At 34.1% G+C, this 22397-nt stretch overlaps 1 protein-coding gene across 2 annotated transcripts in view; it reads right to left on the reverse strand.

The window, feature by feature from the left end:
* Nucleotides 1-21683, reverse strand: part of LOC101260484 (coiled-coil domain-containing protein SCD2-like) — a 39423-nt gene extending 17740 nt beyond the window's left edge. For both annotated transcript variants that reach the window (XM_069290518.1, XM_010328985.4), the window contains exons 1-14: nucleotides 21273-21683; nucleotides 21097-21186; nucleotides 20616-21016; nucleotides 20458-20533; nucleotides 18469-18510; nucleotides 18319-18381; nucleotides 18119-18168; nucleotides 17893-17920; nucleotides 11854-11928; nucleotides 11718-11765; nucleotides 11458-11632; nucleotides 10566-10687; nucleotides 10110-10173; nucleotides 9991-10041 (exon numbers count right to left, since the gene is read on the reverse strand). In XM_069290518.1, coding sequence (XP_069146619.1) covers nucleotides 9991-10041; nucleotides 10110-10173; nucleotides 10566-10687; nucleotides 11458-11632; nucleotides 11718-11765; nucleotides 11854-11928; nucleotides 17893-17920; nucleotides 18119-18168; nucleotides 18319-18381; nucleotides 18469-18510; nucleotides 20458-20533; nucleotides 20616-21016; nucleotides 21097-21186; nucleotides 21273-21479 — 1492 coding nt within the window. In that variant the 5' untranslated portion in view covers nucleotides 21480-21683. The remainder of the gene's footprint in view (nucleotides 1-9990; nucleotides 10042-10109; nucleotides 10174-10565; nucleotides 10688-11457; nucleotides 11633-11717; nucleotides 11766-11853; nucleotides 11929-17892; nucleotides 17921-18118; nucleotides 18169-18318; nucleotides 18382-18468; nucleotides 18511-20457; nucleotides 20534-20615; nucleotides 21017-21096; nucleotides 21187-21272) is intronic.
* Nucleotides 21684-22397: the final 714 nt, after the last annotated feature.

Consider the following 22397-nt stretch of genomic DNA (forward strand, 5'->3'; position numbering starts at 1 on the left):
TGAATCTAAATTATAGTTATATCAAATGTATCAAAGACCCTTTAATCTCGTGACCTTACAAGTCACGTGGAAATTTAAAGTTAAAGTGTTGCCAAAAAAAAGAAAATGATTATTGTTTTTTAAACAAACTAAAAGAAAACTAGTTCATTCTTTTTGAAACAAAGTGAATATTGTACAGTAGTGTAGTAGAAGTTTATTATTTGAAGTTCTGATGATTTGACAAAATACAGGGACCTTATGAAGGTACCTGGTTCTTAGCTCAAACTGTTTTTTGACTGCCAGCTGGAGAAAGTACAAATAGTTGGTGCACAGGTTCCAACAACGTCAGAAGCGTAAAAAAATCTTAACCAATGGCAAGTGTTTAAGGATAGTGACCTTTCTATACAAGGACAACATCTTCATACACTTCACTCAGTTTTTGCAACTTAAAAAAACATATTCAAGAACTCTTGTGAAGACTTAAAAAATCAAGAAGAAGAAATATTCCAAACAACTCAAGCTCAAGCGAACATAGTGCTTAGTTGTTTAGAAATACTTTCTTCCGATCTTACATTGTGAACTGATCCTAAAACTATAAAGGAATCAGTGTGGTTTGATCTGGAAATTCTAAGTTAGTTAGTTAAACTAATTTAGTGGGCAACCTGTGTGTTGCTTAGAAAATTCTGAATCATTAGTAGGTTGATGGTTTAGTGGGGAGTCTGTAAGATTGCTTAGGAAATCCTAAGTTGTCTAGTGTGATAGCTTAGTGGGTAGAGTAATATCTACTTAGGCTCATCAAGCAATAGAGTTATTGTTTGATAGTGAGATTAAAAACTTTTTCTCAAATTTTGTGTAAGCGGTTTCCTTTTGCTTGTGAAGATTAGTGAAACGGTTTTGAAAATCCTGTGAGACAGGTCGTGGTTTTACTCCCTTGAGCAAGGAGGTTTCCATGTAAAACTCCTTGTGTCATTAAACTGCATTTACTTACAGCTATTATATTTTTGTGTGTCAAAGGACGTGGTCCACTGACTCGTTGTGGATGCACAAATTCTAGTGGTATCAGAGCAGGTACTCTCTATCTGGTTAATACCAAGAGAGTGATTCCTGTTCTAGAATGTATGCTCCACTCAATCTGGAAGAGCGTCAGTCTTCGACTCGACCTCATTGTTTCAATGACCACTTCTATAGCTGGTGAAAGTTAGAATACATGATTTCCTTATGGCTGAAGACAGTGAACTGTGGGACATCGTCTTAGATGGACCATTTGTTCCAATGTGTGAAGAAAAAAATGGTGAAATCACTAGACTGGTTCCAAAGCCCAGACATAAATACGATGAAGCTGACAGAAAGAAGATTGAAAGAGGCTACAAAGCAAAGAAGTTGCTTGTCTGTGGTATAGGTCCTGATGAGTTTAATTGTATCTCAGCTTGTGAATCAGCAAAGGACATTTGGTATTGCTTGAAAACAACAGGAACTGAATAAGTAAAAGAGTCAAAGATTGATATGCTTACCTCTCAGTATGAAAATTTCAAAATGAGAGAAGGTGAAACCTTTAATGAGATGTTCACTAAACTATCATCAATCACAAATGAGTTAAGAAGTCTTGGAGAACCTATCAGTATGAGCAAGCAGGTAAGGGAAGTTCTTCGAATCCTTCCCATGTCCTGGGGGTAGATGCCATCATTGAAGCAAAGGATCTGAAGGTGTTGACAATGGATGCTCTTATTGAAAATCTCAAGAATCATGAGATGAATCGAAGTTATGATCAGTCAAAGAAGGAAGCCAAGAAGGATAAGTCTTTAATCCTGAAATACAGGTCTGAAGAAGACTCCAGTGAAGATGATCTGGCTTACCTCATCAAAAGGTTTCAGAAGATTGTGAGAAAAAACAAGGGATTCAGAAAGGGAGCAGATGTTCCACGAACTGCAACTCCAAATGATACATGTCACAAGTGTGGAAAGGCTGGACATTTTATAAGAGATTGTCCATTACTCAAAACTGGAAAAAAAAAATATCACAGACCAAGAGGCGAGAAAGAAAAGTGCAAGGACCTGGTACTTGATAAAGATGATCAAAAAGTTGCAGCTGATTATGTGGTCAAGAAAGTTCTTGCTGCATGGGGAGATTCTTCGAGTGATCAGAAGACTTTGATGAACCCAACGATGCATCAATGATGGTGGTTCATGATGAGGATAATATATTCAATGAAATGTCTGCTTTCATGGCTAAGTCAGATGATGAAGATGATGAGGATAAGGTAACTCTTTTTTATTTTAAGCAAAATATGAATACTTATTCTCTTAAAAGATTGAGAAAATTAGCAAAATGTTTTGATTGATTCTATGATTGATTTAACTTCTGAAAGAGATTCCATGAATGTTGAGTTTGAAAGTCTAAATGAAAACAGAGATAAAATGGGTAAGAAGATATCACTAATTAAAGAAAAAATGATTGTTCTAGAATCTGAAAAACTAGAACTCGAAAAACAATTGCATCTGATGACTGAGAAGTCTTAGTAACAGAAAGAAAAGTCTACTAGTTTACCAGTTGAAATGGAAGAAAAATTGAAAAATACTGAGACTAACCTTGTTTTAGCTTTGGAAAAGAACAATAGCCTAGAGAGAGATATTGGCAAACTTAAGGATGAACTTGCAAATTCCCTTAAATGGACAAAATCCTCTAAGTTGCTTTCAAATATGACAAATCAAAGCAACTACAACAAAAAGGGTTTAGGAAGCTTGAATATTACTCCTCCTTTCAATCTTCACAACAAATATGCATTTGTGTCTGATAATTTGTTGTGTCTTCACTGTGGTAGAAACGAGCATTTAAAAAGGGAATGTACAACTTGGAGAGAGTCATGAAAGATCTCAAATTATACATAAAATAAAAGGATTTAAAAAAGGGGACCTGGTCCTGCTCAAAAGCTCTTGATCAAAAAGAATCTAAAATTACCTCACCTGGCAAGAAATAGCTTGATTACTCCTTTATATGCCTTTTGGAAACTCAAATTAAAATGGGTTCCCAAGTCTAATAAGTGATTCTTGTTGCAGGTGAGTAAGAGGAGTAGCAGTCATTGTTGGTAAATGACTAGTGGATGCTCCAAACATATGATTGGAGATACAAAAAACTTCCTCTCGCTGAAGGCATTTCAAGGTGGAGGTGTCTCTTTTGGTGATGGAAAGAAGGGGTATATTTTAGGTATTGGTAAAGTGGGACAAACTTTTGAAGAATCCATTGATAATGTGTACCATGACAGTGGGTTGAAGTAAGGTCTTCTGAGTGTGTCTCAAATTTGTGACAAGGGAAATGAAGTAAAGTTTACATTTGAGAAGTGTACAATAGTTAATCTGACTACAAAGAAAGTGATTCTCACAGCTCAAAGATATAAAAACATGTATTGTTAAACTTAGTTACATCTCATGGAGATGATCTAACATATCTAAAAGCTCAGAGTGAAAATGTTGATCTGTGGCATCGGAGACTAGGTCATGTGAGCTCATCTTTATTGAATAAGCTGGTTTCTAAGGACCTGGTACTAGGTCTGCCAAAATTGAATTTTTGTAAGAGTAAAATTTGTGAAGCGTGTGTAAAAGGAAAACAAATTAGAACGTCCTTCAAGTCAAAGAAGCAAGTTACCTCATCAAGAGTATTAGAGCTGTTGCACATGGATTTATGTGGACCCTTGAAAGTTCAAAGTAGAAATGGAAAGGAATACATTCTGGTGATAGTTGATGATCACTCAAAGTTCATATGGACAAGGTTTTTAAGATCAAAGCAGAAACACCAGATGAATTATAGTGTTTTTCAAAATGATTCAAACAAAATTGAATCAAGTGATAGCTGGATCAGGTATGATCGTGGAACTGAGTTTGAAAACTCAAAAATTGATCAATTCAGTCAGAAAAACGGCATCAACCACAACTTATCAGCTCCAAGAACTCCTCAGCAAAACTGAGTAGTGAATTTTTGGGCTGAGGCAGTCAACACATCATGCCATGTCACAAATAGATGTTTGATAAGGTCATTGCTAAATAAGACTCCCTATGAACTACTCAACAACAGGAAACCTATTTGAGCTATGTTTTTGCATTTGGATGTAAGTGTTTTGTCTTGAACAATGGTAAAGATGATCTTAGAAAGTTTGATCCTAGCAGTGATGAAGGAGTTTTTGTAAGATACTCTTCATCAAGTAAGGCATACAAAGTATTCAATAAGAGAACTCAATGTATTGAAGAAAGTGTCTATGTAGTCTTCGATGAAGATGGAAATCTAAAAAGGAAAGCATCACATGATCAAGATGAGCTAAATGAGTTATTTCAAGCTCAGCAAGTGAGAGAAGTAAAGATGATACAGGTGATCAGTTGAAGATTGAAAATGCTGATCAAGGTTCATCTAAAAAGACTGATGAAGTTGATAAGACTAAAGAGGAACCTAGTCCCGTTCAGAACGCCAATCAATATATCACTCACTCTCCAGAAAATGAGGATTCTGTCGATGAAGAGGAGGAAACTGATTAGTTACATCCGTTGACATCAAGACCAGGATGGAACATCGTTCATCTCATCCACTTGATAATCTCATTTCACCTATGAACTCTGGATCCATACTAGATCAAAAACAAAAAATCTAGTTGCATTTTCAGCTTTTATATCATCAACGAGCCTAAGAATGTAAAAGAGGCTTCGTGTGATGTAGACTGGGTTAACTCAATGCAAGAAGAACTACTTCAGTTTGAGAGAAGCAAGGTATGGTACCTGGTCCCACGACCTACTGACAGACCAATTATAAGAACCAGATGGGTGTTCAAAAATAAGCTTGATGAATATGGTGTGATTACAAGGAACATATCCAGATTAGTTGTTCAAGGATATAATCAAGAAGAGAGCATAGACTATGATGAGATATTTTCACCAGTTTCAAGAATGGAGGCTATCAGAATTCTTATAGCCTTTGCTTATTTAAAGTGTTCCAAGTTGTATCAAATAGATTTCAAAAGTGCGTTCCTAAATGGAGACTTAAAGGAAGAGGTGTTTTTAAAACAATCTCTTGGTTTTGAAGATGTCGAGCCACCAAATCATGTTTTCAAATTGAATAAGGCCTTGTATGGGTTAAAACAAGCCCCCAGAGCTCGGTATGAAAGATTGTCAAAATTCTTGTTGAAAAATGGCTTCAAAAGGGGGAAAATTGACAACACCTTGTTCTTAATAAAAAGAGAACAGAAACTACTTATCATACAAGTATATATGGATGAAATTATCTTTGGAGCTACATCGGAGCACTTATGTGAAGAATTTTCATCATAATGGGAAAGGAGTTTGAGAAGAGCATGATGGGTGAACTGACTTTCTTTTTGGGGCTACAAATTAAGTAATCATCAGAGGGAATGTTAATCAGTCAGGTGAAGTATACAAAGGATTTGCTAAAGAAATTCAACATGTTTGATTCCAAACCTACAAATACTCCTAAGGGAACAAATTCCAAGATTGTAGCAGGTGAAGTTGATCTTCTTGTGAATCAAACCATGTATAGGGGAATCATTGGATCCTTGTTGTATCTGACTTTCAGCAGACCTGACATCATATACAGTGTTGAATGTGTGCTATATTCCAAACATGTCCTAGAGATTCACATTTAAAGGCTGGCAAACGGATTCTGAGATACTTGAAGAAAATAGGGGACATGGTCCTTTTCTATCTAGTTGGTGAATCTTTTGACTTTGTAGGCTTTGCAGATGCTGATTTTGCAGGATATCAAGTAGACAGGAAGAGCACTTCAGGAATGGCACATTTCCTTGGATCCTCTCTTATTTCCTGGGGAACGAAGAAACAAAATTCAGTGGCTCTTTCAACAGTTGAAGTCGAATATGTAGCAATGACTGCATGTTGTTAACAACTGTTGTGGATTAAGCAACATTTAGAGGACTTCGGAGTAAGCATCAAGTCAATACCTCTTATATATGATAATTCAAGTGCTGTAAGTATGGGAAATAATCCTGTTCACCATAAGGGAACCAAGCACATTGATGTGAGACATCATTTCCTGAGAGATAATGTTGAAAAAGGAAATATTGTGCTGACCTACTGCCCAACAGAGGAACAAATTGCAGACATCTTCACCAAGGCTCTCAGCAAAGATCAGTTTGAGAGTAACAGTTTGAAGTTGGGCATAGTGAATTCAAATTGATCTCAAAATCATTCAAGCATGAAATTTCCTTGGTGGATAAAATTTGTAGTACATGTATCCTCTTTATTAATAATTTGTCTCAGTTAGATCAATGTTGTACCTATTGCAGGTATACATTCATAAAATATTGGCAAAAGCAAAAACATGGCCAGAACCATTCAGGAATGGTGCTTAAGTTGCATTAAGGGACCTGGTCCCTACTGAAGTTAGCTTTCTTTACATTAATTTTAAACTGGCTTAAAGAGACCGTTGATATAGCCACGTGTCAGTCATCGGTCATTCTGATCGTTAGTCCCATCACTTGAACTCCAAGCGACGCGTCAAATCATAGGGACCTAACACAATTTCACTTCTTTTTATACATCCCTTCTCTTTCGTAAACCTCTTCATACTTGATTGTGATTTCTCTTCTGAAAACCCTAAAATACTCTCTCTCTCTCTTTTCTCTATGTTGTTGATCCTTTACTCTTCTTCTCTCCTTGACTGATAAGCATGTCAGAACCATCATCTTCATTAAAGAAGATGCTCGCATCTCTGAGTAAGATTGACCCAGTATCTTTTTACACTCCATCATCTTTAGATTCAAAATCCAAAGTTCCAACAACCTCCGAAATCAGTCCTTCTTTAGATAATCCTCAAAACCCCTTTCATTCTATCGATCTAAATAGTCCTAGTCTTCTTCTTGGACTTGGTCCCTATCTAGAAATGCTATCAGATACCATTTTTGAGGGTGACTTACCAGAGATCAAGACATTTGAGTCAAATATCTTGGCTGCGAGAGAAGAACTGGTTATTGAGAGTCTCACTTTGATGAGAGAAGAAGCCAGACTAGAGGAGTGTGAAATCCCCCCTTGAATAACGACATCAGATAAACCCAACCTGTTTTTGACAAAACTCCAGACTTTAGGAGATATCCTTCCTCCGACTCTTATGACACAAAGGGTAACAATCGTCCTATTCAGTGGTTGCTTCAGAAGAGAGATGAGAAATGTCTCTAAAAAGGGAAAGGAAAAGGTAATTGAAGGTGATTCTATACGAAGACCGTTTAACAGATCCGACTCGAAGAAAATGCTAGTTGATTCTATGAAAGCCAATGCAAAATCCACAACCAAAAATCGAAGTGCAAGAACCCTCAGAGTGTCAAAATTCCAAATGCCTTCTTCTGTTGTGGTGGAAAGTCTCTCGAGGAGAGTCTGAAGGGGGATCTGGTAAGAAAAATTCAGGAAAAATGAAACAAAGTGTACAAAATAAGTCTGAAAAAATGAAACCCACAAAGGTGGCAGGGAAAGGAAAAAAGAAGAGAAAGACATCTGCAAGAGGAACTAAGAAGCCTGAACAAGGACCTGGTCCTCATGTGTATATGGATGAAGGGTTGGTCAACAAGCAAGAAATTGTTGATAATTTGAGTAAGCAAACTGTCTTGGTTGGTAGGGTGTTTGACATGAACATTGTTAATCAACCTGGAATGGACTCTCTTCATGATATCTTAGAGATTCAATCATGGATGCATTTATTTGACTTTAAGTCTCCCGTTCTTCATGGGGAAGAGGTCCATGAATTCTATTACAATATTTCATTTCAGGAAGATGGTAGTATACATACCAGAGTGAAAAACATTGATGTTCATCTTGATGAAGACCTACTGGGAACAATTCTTGGAGTACCTCGAGGAGGTATCAGGTCCGTAGTTAGAAAGGCTTGTTCAGTGGATTTTGTAAAGATTTGTTCTAAGCTTCCTACTAACCGATGTGCTGGACTATTCAAGAAATTGATGAAGAGTGAATACCATTTGGTATTTGAGTTTGTCAACAAAATCCTCCTTCCAAGAACTGAAAAGAGGAACTTTAGCAGCTTATGCTGATTTATTTATCATGGAGTCGTTGTGCAAATTTGAATCACTGGATCTTCTAGGACTTATGCTTGAACACATATACAAAATTGTCATTGAGCGGAAAGGAAAGCATGGTATGGGTTATGGATACTTTTAAACAGAAGTATTCAAACACTTTAACATTTCTCTTTATGTTGGAAAAGTTGGTAATGTGAAGCAATCTTTCTTCGAGTCTACTTTGGTTGAATGTGAATGCATAGAATGGAAGGGAAATCTTAAAAGCAAATTGGCTCAACTTGTTGAAGACCAGGATCAACTGAAGCGTGAGGTGGAAGAGATGACTATGAGGTTGAGTAGTAAGGATGCAGAAATTGTTATTCTTAAGGTTGAGCTACTCAAGGCGCAGACTGAGAGACCTGGTACCTCTATAGTTCAAGAACTGAAGCAGGAAAATGCAGAACTGAGGGCCAAGATTGTTGTTTTACAAGAGAAAGCATCAAGGACAATGATGGTGTTAATGCTCGACTTACTCTTATCATTCAGTCCCTTTCCCACAAGGCTCCTCCTTCATAGTCTATCCTATAATCTCCCTGTATGTCTTTTGTGTGGCTTTTCTACCAAGTATTTTGAATCCTAGTTTAATTTTAATGTATTGAATGTTAATTCTGGATTTCTATTAATCTTATTCCTATTTTTTTCTTGCCAATGTCTATTGTCAAATAGACTCTTTTATGCTTGATTGCCTAAAGGCTATGATCTTACCTGACTGTATTATTGAAAATATTGGTTTTGCTGTGTCTCTTTTTTATGATGCCAAAAGGGGGAATTTTATGTGTGGGTGATTCTGGGAGAATGGGGAAATGTGTGCTTCAGGGGAACAACATTGGTGTGTTGGTGTGTGTTACAGCTGGTCTCTGGTTTTGTGAGTTTTCTTCATTTCAGGTGTATGGACAAGCAATTCAGGGGGAACAATAAAAATTGTGATAGTGTGTGATGTTGTCTTGAAGTCTGGAGTATAGTTTGTCATCATCAAAAAGGGGGAAAATGTTATTTGAAGTTTTGATGATTTGACAAAACACAGGGACCTTATGAAGGTACCTGGTTCTCAGCTCAAACTGCTTTTTGACTGCCAGCTAGAGAAAGTACAAATAGTTGGTGCACAAGTTCCGACAGCGTCAGAAACGTCATAAATCTTAACCAATGGCATGGGTTTAAGGAGAGCGACCTTTCTATACAAGGACAACATCTTCATACACTTCACTCAATCTTTGCAACTTGAAAAAGGACATTCAAGAACTCTTGCAAAGTCTTGGAAAATCAAGAAGAAGAAATATTCCAAACAACTCAAGCTCAAGCGAACATAGTGTGTATTTATTTAGAAATACTTTCTTCCTATCTTACATTATGTTTTGATCCTAAAACTATAAAGGAATCAGTGTGGTTTGATCTGGAAATTCTAAGTTAGTTAGTTAAACTAATTTAGTGGGCAACCTGTGTGTTGCTTAGAAAATTCTAAATCATTAGTAGGTTGATGGTTTAGTGGGCAGTCTGTAAGATTGCTTAGAAAATCCTAAGTTGTCTAGTGTAATAGCTTAGTGGGTGGAATAATATCTACTTAGGCTCATCAAGCAATAGAGCTATTGCTTGATAGTGAGATTAAAAACTTTTTCTCGCGTTTTGTGTAACCGGTTTTCTTTTGCTTGTGAAAATTAGGGAAACGATTTTGAAAATCCTATGAGACAGGTTGTGATTTTAATTCCTTGAGCAAGGAGGTTTTCACATAAAACTCCTTGCGTCATTAAACTGAATTTGCTTACAGCTATTACATTTTTGTGTGTCAAGGGACCTGGTCCATTGATTTGCTGTGGACGCACAAATTCTAACAAAGTTGTCCAATCACGCACATGTCTTATAATTAGAATTGCTTAAGTTTTGTGAATTAACCTAACCTAAAACGTTGAGTTTGGTAACTGACAGTGACTTAATAAACTCACCATATGATTCTGTAAAGCCCTGTCCTTCAATTGGTAGCCTGATCATGTCATCTGCAGCCATAACAAGTCAACAAAAATTAATATTGATATGACAAATTGAGAAATATGATTTTTGTTACCTGTAGCTCTCAGTGAAGTTGGGCGCCTTTGTTGGGCCATTGCAAGGGATACTGCTCCATCTACCTTTTATTAAATGATGAATATACACATGTTACAACTTTGCACTTGTTCCACACTATTCACATTATATATTGACATAATACATAAACATGATTTTTAGTTTAACTTCAACAGACAACTCTGTTCTCTAATTTTGAAATGCATAAATAGACACTTGAATTTATATAAAATTGATCAAGTATATACACATGTCCTACATGACATAATACACGTAGAATGCCATGTAGAAATCCAAAATTATTATGTAAGGTGTCATGTAGAACAAATGTGTTTGTTTGTTCAATTTATACAAATTTAAATATTTCATGTATGTACAACTAAAGTTATCATAGTTATCTTAATATAAAAAAGTTTGAATGCCTCTAGTAGATATTTGAAATGGTGTAAAAATGTACCTTGAGTGATGTGAGTTCTCGAAGAGCTTTATCCACTAGTAGCATGCTCTCCACATTCTTATCTCCGGAAAGTTCATTCAAATCATTGCCAATTGTTTCTCTATCTTCTCCATCGTTGTAAACTATAAATTAATATTTTAAGCGGTCATTTGGTGTGAAGGATAAGAATAAATAGTCATGATCCATGAGATAAAAAAATATTTCTGAGATTAAAAAATATTCCTGAGATTAAATTTTGATATCTTATTTGGTCGTCACATTTGAGATATCTTATCCCATTTTATGTTATAGTGGTGGGATAAGTAATCTCATATACATGGTGGGATAGATTATCCCAGGATAATAATTCCGAAATAACTAATCCTGAGATAACTTGTTCCCGATCAGACTTCTCCTTATTATCTCTAGTTTATGATAAGAGAATAATATTTTCTCTATTTAATAATAATTGTCCAATATTGACTTGATGCACCTCTTAAAAACTTTAAATAGAAGAATAATAATAAGGAAATGGCTATAATAAATGATAAGGGTAAATTAGGATCTAAGTGCAAAATTATCCATTGATTTCATAAAGTGGACAAGTATTGTTGAACTTTCCAAAATAGTACTCCCTTAGTGTCAATTTTATGTTACTTACTTTGCTTTTTAGTCAATTCGAAAAGAATGACATATTTTTATATTAACTAACAATTTAAATATAAAATAATTATTTTACCCTTCATGAAATGATTTAATCTATAAAAAATTTCCTCATATATTTGGAACATAAGATTTAAAAATCTTCATTTCTTTTTTAAACTATATACCGAATCAAAATTGCCTCACACAAAATGAAACTCAAGAAATATACTAAACTACTATTATTGGACGAAAAGAGTAATAATCTCACCTGATGAGTTGTCATCTTTAGCTTTTTGTCCTGCCTCCAACACAACTTCCAATGGTAAAGGAGCTAGGGATGACCAGTATTCTTGTTTAGCTGCAGCTATATCAGAGTGAATGCCATAAGTTTGGCATAAAGTCCAATAACGTGCAAGCCAACACCTCTTGAGAACAACCTCTTCCTAAAGTATCAAACTGTGAATTACATAAGTATGCAAAAACAAAATTAAATAACAATAGGAATTTGGACACTAAATAATTACATACCATCTCCTCTTCACTCAGTATCATTCTTCTGCTCATAGTTCGCAGAGACTATAACATACATAGTTGCAAAACAAAAAATTAACAGCTTATATATTGTATCTATACCAATAATAAGTATATACATATGTATATATACCTCAGCTTCTGCCCGAAGTGCTGCAAGCTCGTCACCCTTTCCACCATGACTTTGTGCTGCAACTTTTAGAGCAGCCTGTCCATTTTCGATTCAAATATGTCAATTTTCTGCTGAATGTTTTTCAAAGTGAGAGTTTAGAGAGTGAAAAAATTATAATTTCTAAAGATCCGTCATATTATCCTTAAATGTCAGTTATTCTAGTTCACAAATCTGCTATTCATTACCCCTAAATCTGCTTTGCTATCCCTCCAAATCAATTATTCTATCACAATATTTATTTCTATAATTCAACGACAAATCTATATAATGAGACTAATTTATAGCACTATATAATTACATTAATATATACAAGTATTCAGTTGTTAATCATGCTAACAATATCACCCCTCAAATTGATGTTGGTGAATCAAGAAGCATCAAAATGCCTACTAGAAGCTGATCGCGTTGTCGTGCCATAGATTTTGTAAACGCATTAGTTATTTCAAGATCGTTGGATACATGTGGAAGAGTAATGACTCCTTTATCTACAACTTCTCGTAAATAATAGCAAACCACTTCGATGTGTTTGGTCCTCTCACAAAAACTAGATTAGTAGCAATCTAAATAGCATTTTTATTGTCACCGTAGGGAGTAGGAAGAGATTTAGAAAATCCAGTCTGAGCAAGTAATCCACGAAGCCATATAACTTCGGAGCAAGTAATACACATGGATCAATATTCAACCTCTGTTGAAGATTTTGACACACGATCTTGCTTTTACTCTTTCAAAATATCAACGACTCTCACAAAACATGCACCAATCAATGAATGAATGATAAGTATTAGGACATCCTGCCCAATTAGATAATTAAAAACATTAAGACGAATAGAAGAACCACTTGGAAAGAGCAATCCATGAGTAGATGTTCCTAAAATATACTGAATGATGCGATGAACAACCACCAAAGTGGAGATGATGGGGAGTTTGCATAAATTCACTAACTTGTTGAACTGGAAAAGAGATATTAGGCCGAGTACTAGTAAGGTAATTTAGTCTCCCAACTAATTGTCAAAATATAGTTGGATATATAAAAAGATCGTCTTCCTCATTACAATACTCCACATTCAATTTCAATGGAGCATCTATGAATGAGGAATCTTGAAGATTAGATAAAGGAATCAGTTCATGAGTATATTTGTGTTTATTTAGAAGCAAACCTGATACATCATTATGAACTTCCAAACCTAAGAAATATGTAAGAGTACTAAGATGTTTCTTATGAAAAGAATATTTAAGATGTTGTTGGTGGCTAGTAGTTAGTAAAGAATCATTTTATGTGATAATAATATCATCCACATACACCAAAGGAAGAACAACATCTGTAGATGTATTCCGAAGAAACAAGATGAGTCATGTTTGCTCTACTCAAATGAAAACGGTAACAAATTAGACTAAAACTTATCAAACTAAGCTCTAGGAGCTTTTTTAAATCCACACAAAGACCGCTTCAACTTGCATATATGCGATGAGAAAAAATCAAGTCGAAGTTTCATACAAATATCTTCTTTAAGATCACCATGAAGAAAAACGTTTTGACATTCATTTGATAAAGAGACCAATTTTGCAAAGTAAAAAATGAAAACAATAATCCGCATTGTAGTCATTTTTGCTACGGTGCAAAAGTCTCCTCATAGTCCATTCCATACTTTTGTTTGTTACCAAGAACAACCAATCAGACTTTCTACCGATCAAGAGTTTCATCAATAAGAAGTTTAATTGAATAAACTCATTTACATCAAACTGAGCGGACATTTGAAGGACATGAAACAATGTCTCATGTGTCATTTTTTTTAAGATTCCTCCATTGTTTTATGCCAACATTCATCGTTGAAAGCTTGTGAGTAACAAGTTGGAACAGAAATATTGGATAGAGTAGAGAAAAAGTTGTACCAGTTGGGAGTACGAGATACTCTCGTAGATTATCGAGTAGGTTCAAGAGGACAGGATCTTGAAGAATTCTCAAATCCTAGTTGTGGTGCAATTTTAGGTAGCGTATTAGTGTCAGGGTGAGATAAAGTCAGCAAATAACACGAATCATGCAAATAAACAAGATGAATCTACAATAGTAGAAAAGAAATACATATTCTCAAAGTAAACAACATGGATCATGCAAATAAAACTTTTTTGTGACGTATTATAACCCATAAAAGTACATTTTGTAGATAGTACATAAATTTTATTGCTCTTTGAAAGAGGCAAATATACAAAAAAAAAACAGCCAAATATATGAAAATAACTATAGTTAGGATTGTGGTGTTAAAAAAAATATGGAGATTCAATTAAGATGATGGTCTATTAATTAAATAGACAACAGTAGATTCCATCCAGTATTAATATGGTATAAATGACTCAGTCAATAAAATATGACTGACATCTAAAAAATGTTGATTTTTACGCTCAACAACTCTATTTGTTGTGGTGTATATGGACAAGAGTGTTCTAAGTGTTTCATAAAATATATATTCTCCACTGGAATCAGATCCTAATAATTCAATTCATGTAGAAAATTATGTCTCACTATAAGCCAAAAATGTCTTGAACATGAAAATACCACAAATTTAGATCGAAGAAAATACACCCATGTAAATCGACTATAAGCATATATGAATGTCACAGAGTATTTGAGATGAGCATGATAAATAATTGGGAAAATTAGGAAAAAAGAGTTTTATTTTGCCTAATTTACAGTAGAACAATCAAAGAAAGCAACTGAAAAATATTTTTTATTTCCCAATAAATTCGAATTTGATAAATAAGACAACACAACATAATTTGGATGTCCTAGACGCTTATGTCAAACTCCAACCTTACTTGCAGTAGAAGTAAAAGCAAAAGATAGAACAGGAGGAATAGAAAAGTATATATGAGACAATCATTCAACTTTAAGCATCTTCACGATTATTTTATCCGACACCTTATTCTACACAATAAAACCTTACGAGAAAAATTCACACCACAATTGGTATGTACCAATTGTCCAACTAAAATAAGACTAGTTGAGAGTTTTGTTAAAACAAAATCATTCTTGAAAGTTGGAGTAATGTCCCCAACCTTGGTAATTGATAAATTACTATCATTGACAATCTATATTTGTGATGGATCTTGATACTTACGAATATTCTTTACCATGCACGTTGAGTTGGACATATGATTGGAAGCACTTGAATCAACAATTCAAAAAGTAGTTATGACATCATTACCTTGTAATCCAAATGCGGAAAAGGCCGGCACGATCATTTGTTGTACCATTTTAAGAGTAAGAACTTATCCTAAAGATGAGTTATGAATGGTGGAACCTTTTATCCCAGCTTGAAAAGCATCGACCTTACGATTTTGAGGGCGCGTGGGACACTCTTTGATAATGTGCTTACAAAATTTTTTGCTACAATTGCTAGCAATATGACCACATTCCTTGTAACTGCAACATGGAGTTCTAGTTATATCACACCCTTCCCCTTTATCTTGAGAAGCAAATGCACTAGTGACATCATTTTCTTTCTAGAAAACGTTTTGTGTGATAGAACGTTGATCTTCACTAAGTAATTCTCTAAAATTAACATCCAAAGAGGGAGACATCAAGCTAGATCAAACACTCTTAAAGTCGGAGAGTAATTTCATCAAAAATTGGTCTCGCTTGCTTTACTCATGAACTTCTTGAATCACATAAATATTCAGTAGGTATTTTGTCATAGCCAATATCTGTAAATTTAGCCCATAAGTTCTGAAATCTAGAAAAACAATCCTAAACAGAAAGACCTTGTTGAGGGTAATAGCAATTTCATACTCTAACCGAAAGCGTTTTGAACTATTATCTTGGTTTTAAATCCTTTGTAAGTAATCCCGCATGACCTTAGTTGTCTTGTACGGCGTGAAACTAAGAACAATAAGAGGTTCAATTGACCCTAGAATCCATCCATCACCCCGAGCATATGGATCAGATCAGTAGGAGTACGACCACTTCCATCTATATGACCCTGTACTTCTTTACCAGTGATAAATAACTGAAATTGAAACTTCCAAGAAGAATATTTGTTTTCTAGTGAAACGAATATTGAAGGATTCAAAGTGATGTGAATTCATGCCTCAATAGAACAACTACAATGACCAAAAAATGGAAGTCCTAGGTGTCAAGACAAATTGTTGACGAACAATCAACAAAAATCAAGATTTTTAATTTTTTTAGAAGGAACCATAGATGACTCTATGAACTAAGACAGTCAAGAGAAGGCTCTAAAACCATGTCAATTTTCTATTAAATGTCTTTCAAAGTGAGAGAGTCTTTCCATTACATATAAACTATTAAGATTACACATTTCTAAATATTCGACATTTTTATCCCAAGAGATTAACTATTCTATCTCTACAAATCGTTATTCAATCCCTCTAAATCTGCTTTGCTATCCCTCCAAATCAGCTATTCTATCACAATATTTATTTTTATGATTCTACAACAAATCTATATAATAATACTAATTTATAACAATACATAATTGCATTAATATATACAATTATTTAGTTGTCCATCATACTAACAAAATAAACATTACACCTATTAACAGAGGCAAATTCAGAATTTGAAGACTTCATTTGCACCAAATACGAGCTCTAATCTAAATATAAAATAAAAAAACAATGGAACAGGGCTCTAGTTGGATTCAAACCACGATCTCGAAGGTGGTTTCATAGGCTTCTAGTACCAACAACACAAGAACACTCTATGCTCATTTTGGGTGCATTGTTAATTATATTCTATTTTCTCTAGATTTTCAAGATAGATAAACATATATACATATAAATTTTATCAAAATTAACAAATACACGTGCAGCCCATCCGCCTCTGCCTTTTGCCCCGTTCTTGAACTTTGGCAAATTCTATTTCATTGCTTCCTTTTTTGTTTATGATAACACAATACTTTCTTTATCTTTTTGTTTGCAAAATAATATTTGTAAATTAAATTTCTCTCGTCGTCTCATTTTATATGACACAATTTAACTTGACACGATGTTTAAGAACAAAAAGCTCTTGAAACTTGTGGTTTAAAATAATTCTTAGATATTTATGTGGCTGAAAAATATATATTTTTTAGAATAAAAAATATATTTTAAAGTAAAATTATTTTTAATTATAATAAAAAGTAGCATTTTTTTTTGGGAGGGACTAAATAATAGCGATTGCTTTCTCAAAACATTAATTAATTTGTAGTTAAGATACTTTTAAGGTAATGTACTCTGGATCTTTGAAACTTGAATTGGACAAATATCACTCATCTAACTGATCTATGTATACACATGAGAAGTTGAGAGAACACTTAATGGGGAGAGTCAAATTTAAGATTTATTGTGGCACAAATATATTTTTCATGTTTAATATTAATCTCTATAGTTCATATTAAGTGAATTATTATTGTACGATACATGTTTAAAAAATATTTTAGAACAGAAATTAAATACTAATTTCTACTACTATCTCTTTAATTATTTCTAAATTAGTGTCCTAAAAAATGTGAAGTAATTAAGAAAAAAAGTCTCAGTAATTCTATTAAACTTCGAAAAATACACTTATTTTGAACTATGAAAAAAATCTAATATTTCAATTAATATGAACTAGGGAGAATATTAAAAGTCTTCATTTCATTCTTAAGTTTTCATGCCTAATCAAACAGTATCACATAAATTGAAATGAATGAGAAAACACTAATCTCTCTGGCCAAAATAAATGTTACTTTAACAACAATCACGTTCATTTAGAAATTAATAAATATAATATGTAGTTTACTAAGCTATCCATGTTAAGTAAATGTCTTTTAAAAATTGAACACTTCTAAGAAGATAGTGTATGAGGGTATATATAATTGAAAAACAAGCACAAATTTAACAGTTATTTGGAATAACTTTTTTTTAAAAGCTAAAATGATATTTATTGTGGGAGTGAGAGAGTAACTCAATGAAGTTATAAGTGAAACAAGGAAAAATGCATCAGTGTCTATGTATGATACGTACCTCTCTTTGTTGTAGAGCTGCTTCTTTTCTGTAAAAAGAAAAAATAAAATAATATGAAAATGTAGAATGAGGGTAAATTTGTTTGTTTGTAATATAAATTGAATTGTACATCCATAATAGTCATGAACCCAACCCGATACTTGACATGTACCCCCTCTTCCGGATACAATTGGTATTTTTTGGGGGGAAATTGGAAACAGTTACTGATTCAAAACATGACGTTTACCTGCTTATAAGACGAGCCTCCATTGACACACCTTCCCCAAGACTAGCAACCTAAAAAGCAAGACGAAAAATGAGAAAATTCTGTCTACTTATAACTTTTAACTGAACGCCTTGTATAAAATTCCGAGTCAGCCAGCAGTGGATTAATTAAGTAATGTTCTCAACATAGGTAGATTCTGAAAGCAAAGGAGAAAAATGAACCTGCTGCTCAAGCTGTCTAGCCCTTGCCTCAGCTTCTTCGCAACGCTCTTCTGCAAGTCGAAGCTGAAAGGATATATAAATGATTCACATCCCGTGAACGCGATGAATTGAAATGATAAACTAATTCTATCACAAGGAAGTTGTTGATACCTTTTCCAGTAAACTTTCGTTCTCTTCTTGAAGCATGTCAACCTGCATTTTGAAACACATCTTTGATATTGTAATTAAACATCATGACATCCAATTCAATTGAGTTGTTATTAACATGATTAATTTATCAAATATATTATTGATTGTGTTAATTAATTTTAGTTTTTGGTTGTGTAGTGTTTAATACTCAACATGATATGATAGTAGTAATTGCTCCCTAGTGATGGAATATTATGAGAAGCAGGACAATGATCCCATCCTACTTCAGTTAAAGGAATAAGTTCATAAGCAAAACATTATACCTTTTGAACAAGGGGGAAATGGTATATTGAAATACCAAAACAGGTTGTGTTCCGAATGTGGATGGTCTCAGAGATAGAATTATGGTAAAAGAGAACTATTCCAAGTATTCGATTCATCTAGATTCCACAACGATAGACCATGACATGAGGAATATCTATTGGTGGAATGACAGGAAGAGGGACATTACAGATTTTGTCGCTAGTTGTCCGAATTGTCAAAAGTTAAAATTGAACACCAGAGGCCATGTGGCATGACTCAGAATATAACTCTCCCTGAGTGGAAGCATCAATATGGACTTCATAAACAACTTACTGCAATCTCATTGACAACATGAATTGATTTGAGTAATTGTAGATCAAATGTCTCGTCAAAATATGAGATTTGGCAACTTTAATACCAAACAAAAGATTAGTTGGCGGTAAAAAGTTGGTTGACTATATATGGGTCTTCACTGTGAAAGATAAAGTTGATGGCTCAACTGAATGATTCAAATGATTGGTGCTAATCAGAGATTCTCTCAAACTTATGGAGTTGATTCATTTTCCGCCAATTACAAATGTGAACATATTAAAACTATTTTGTCATGTACAATTGATCATGATTGGTACTTAAAACACGTGAAAAGTAAGAATGCACTTATTCATGGAGACTTAGAAGAATATGCGTATATAGAAGGGCTTCCTTCGACCTAACAAAAGAAGGGAAAGGTTTATAGACCAAAGAAATCCTTATACAGTCTAAAGTAGTTCCATGGAGCTTCATTTGACAAAATTCTCCAAAGTGATAATCTCTTTCTGTTACCAACAAAGAGATACTGATCACACCCTCTTCATGAATACATGAACTCACTCTAATAATATTTAAGTTGATGACATAGTAATGATAAGAGATGACAAATTAGAAAGAGGAGATGACTCGATTGAAGAAGTGGATTGCAAAAGAATTTGATATCAAGGATCTAAAGAAGTTGTAATATTTCTTAGGGATAGAGATTGGTAGATACAAAAGATGAATATTTTTGTAAAAAGAAGTATATTCTAAATTTCTTGAAAGAAATTGATATGGTAGGTTTGTAGCCAGCAAAATTGCATGTTCAAAGAAATCACAAGTTACAGATAAAGGTTTCAGGGTCAGAGGTTGGTTGAAAGACCCATTTATCTTTTATGTATGATCCATGAGTTTCTCATATGCAAGTTGTCTTTCACATTTTGCATATGCAGATTGAGAAGTATTAAGTTTACTAAGGAAAGATTTACTTTTCCATAAGCATACTCACCTCTACATAAATAACATACGCAGATTGAGCTTGACCTTTATATGACAAAAAATCTACATCTAGTTCTTGTACACTCGTAAGAAGCAAAGAGTAGATACAAAATCAAAATACTGAAGCAAAATATTAATGTTATGACATAGGGTGATTATGAGATTCTCTGTCTATTAAGTTATCGGAAGAACTGAGAGGATCTTAAAATAGGTACACTTTCCTTGTACTACGATAAGAAAACTGCAATCACTTATTCAACATGACAAAATAGGAAGTAACTGGTGACACCTTGAATTTGCTTTATGTACCGTCAGAAAAATAGCTAGTAAAAGTCCTCAACGAAATGGAGGAAATTCATCTCTAAACTTACAGGTTGATAAATAGTTGCATTGATTGATAAGTTATGGTCATGAACTAACCTCATCCTGTAGAGCAGAAGAAGATGGCTGAATGGGAGGTTCCTTGTACTTGAAAGTACCAAAATCAACTGATAACCTGCTCAATCACCGAATAAATAAAAGATTTAGAAGTAGTATTCAAATTAAGAAATGACAAATTCAGAATATATCATTATTACTTTTTATCTTTACGAGCTTCAGGTTGAACCTCAGTTGTAGGTGGCCTGAGTGATAGAGGCACACTAGAAGGAATTGGCTTTCCTCCAAAGTTACTGGAGCGATTAGCTGCAAGAGAACGAGCAGATAGAGGCTGTTCCGGGACACTTGAAACTTGACTGCCAGCCAAAGGTGTAGTAGGTGTGCGAGCAGATGGTGGTTGTTCCAAACTGTTTCTAGATTGAAATGTCAGCTTACTCCCAGAAGTTCTAATAGGTGTGGTTGAACGAGCTGACAAAGGCTGCTGGTCCAATGTCTCTGAAGATGACGATGGACGGATTGATGCTGGACGTGTAGTAGCTGGTTCTAACGTTGTCCGAATTGATGATGGACGTGCAGCTGCCTCTAATGATGTACGAACTGTCTGAAACAGAACAAGCAAACCATCTCTTTTCTGTTTCTGTTTTTACTAACCTGGATACAAGAGATAACAGTAGTACTCACCTTTTGATCCAAAGGGTCAGTTGATGTAGAGGGTCGGATTGCTGGACGTGTAGTCGATGACTGTGGTGGTTCTATCGATGCACGAACTGACTAATACAAAACATACAAACAACACAAAAACTAAAGCTACTTTACTTTAATTTGTCAAAGAAATTAAGCATGTACAAGACTGTTACCAGGGGAGTATTTCTTCTATTAGGCCTTCCACCAGCAAGCCCAATAGCAGTTGAAGGAGCAACAGGATTATACTCATACAGCTCATCTTCCTCATCATCGTCATCCGCTTGTTGACACGCCATTACCTGTGCCAACCTCTGTGCCGCTGCCTTTGCATTTTGCGGACGACGTCCAGCATTTGACCCTGACCGTGCGTGCCCGTGCATCTCAACTTTGATCAATCAATGCATCAAATTATGATTTTGGTAACAAGTTGAATGAAAATTTAAATTTTACAGATGAGATCAGAGTTGAAATCTAAGATGCGAATAATGCTATGGTAACAAGCACTGCTAAAATCGCGTATAACAAGTCAAAACATAGCTTCTTTAACCATAATTAATGCCTCATTTATTTATATCTCAATCTTATATCCCATTCTCTATTTTTCCTTCCAATTTTCAAAAATTAAAAATGAAACAATTATTAACAAGCTAACCTTGTAATTGAATTTGGTGTAATTACATTTTCTGTCATGTTTGGTTGGACATGTAATTATTTGGTTAACAAGTTATTGGGTGTAGTTACCGTATCCAGTTCACATGGGAAGGATGTGAATTCCTGATAATTAGTTACATAGTATAATTACAAGCTCATTATTTTTATTTTTTTTCGTTTTAATGTATTTTCTATTTTTATTATTTTAAATTGTTTTAGATTCTTATCATTCTAATATTTTTAAATATTTTTAATATTATTTATATTTCATTTCCTTCTTATTCTCAACTTTTACTTCATGTGATTCCATGCAATTTTTCGTATCTTCTAAAGAAAATCATTCGTATGATTTTGTTCGTATTCTAATTTTTAAATTAGAATAAAATTCATTGTTGAATAAAGTTATGAACTTACATTTTCCTTTTCTTTTTAGTCATATATGTTATGTGTTGAAATTTGACATTAGTGTAGTATGCTAAATTTTTTGATTTTAGTTTAGAACTTATATTATATTTTCAACTTCATTTATTTTATGAGTGTTGACTCGAGATTTTACATTACAAGCTGTTTTTTTTTTTAAAGTTAGACTTGATAAGATTGTCTTTTTGTCAGATGTTTTATAATTTATGACATTATATTTATAATAT

Source organism: Solanum lycopersicum, chromosome 10 (genome assembly GCF_036512215.1).
Source record: "Solanum lycopersicum chromosome 10, SLM_r2.1".
NCBI classification, from domain to species: Eukaryota; Viridiplantae; Streptophyta; class Magnoliopsida; order Solanales; family Solanaceae; genus Solanum; species Solanum lycopersicum.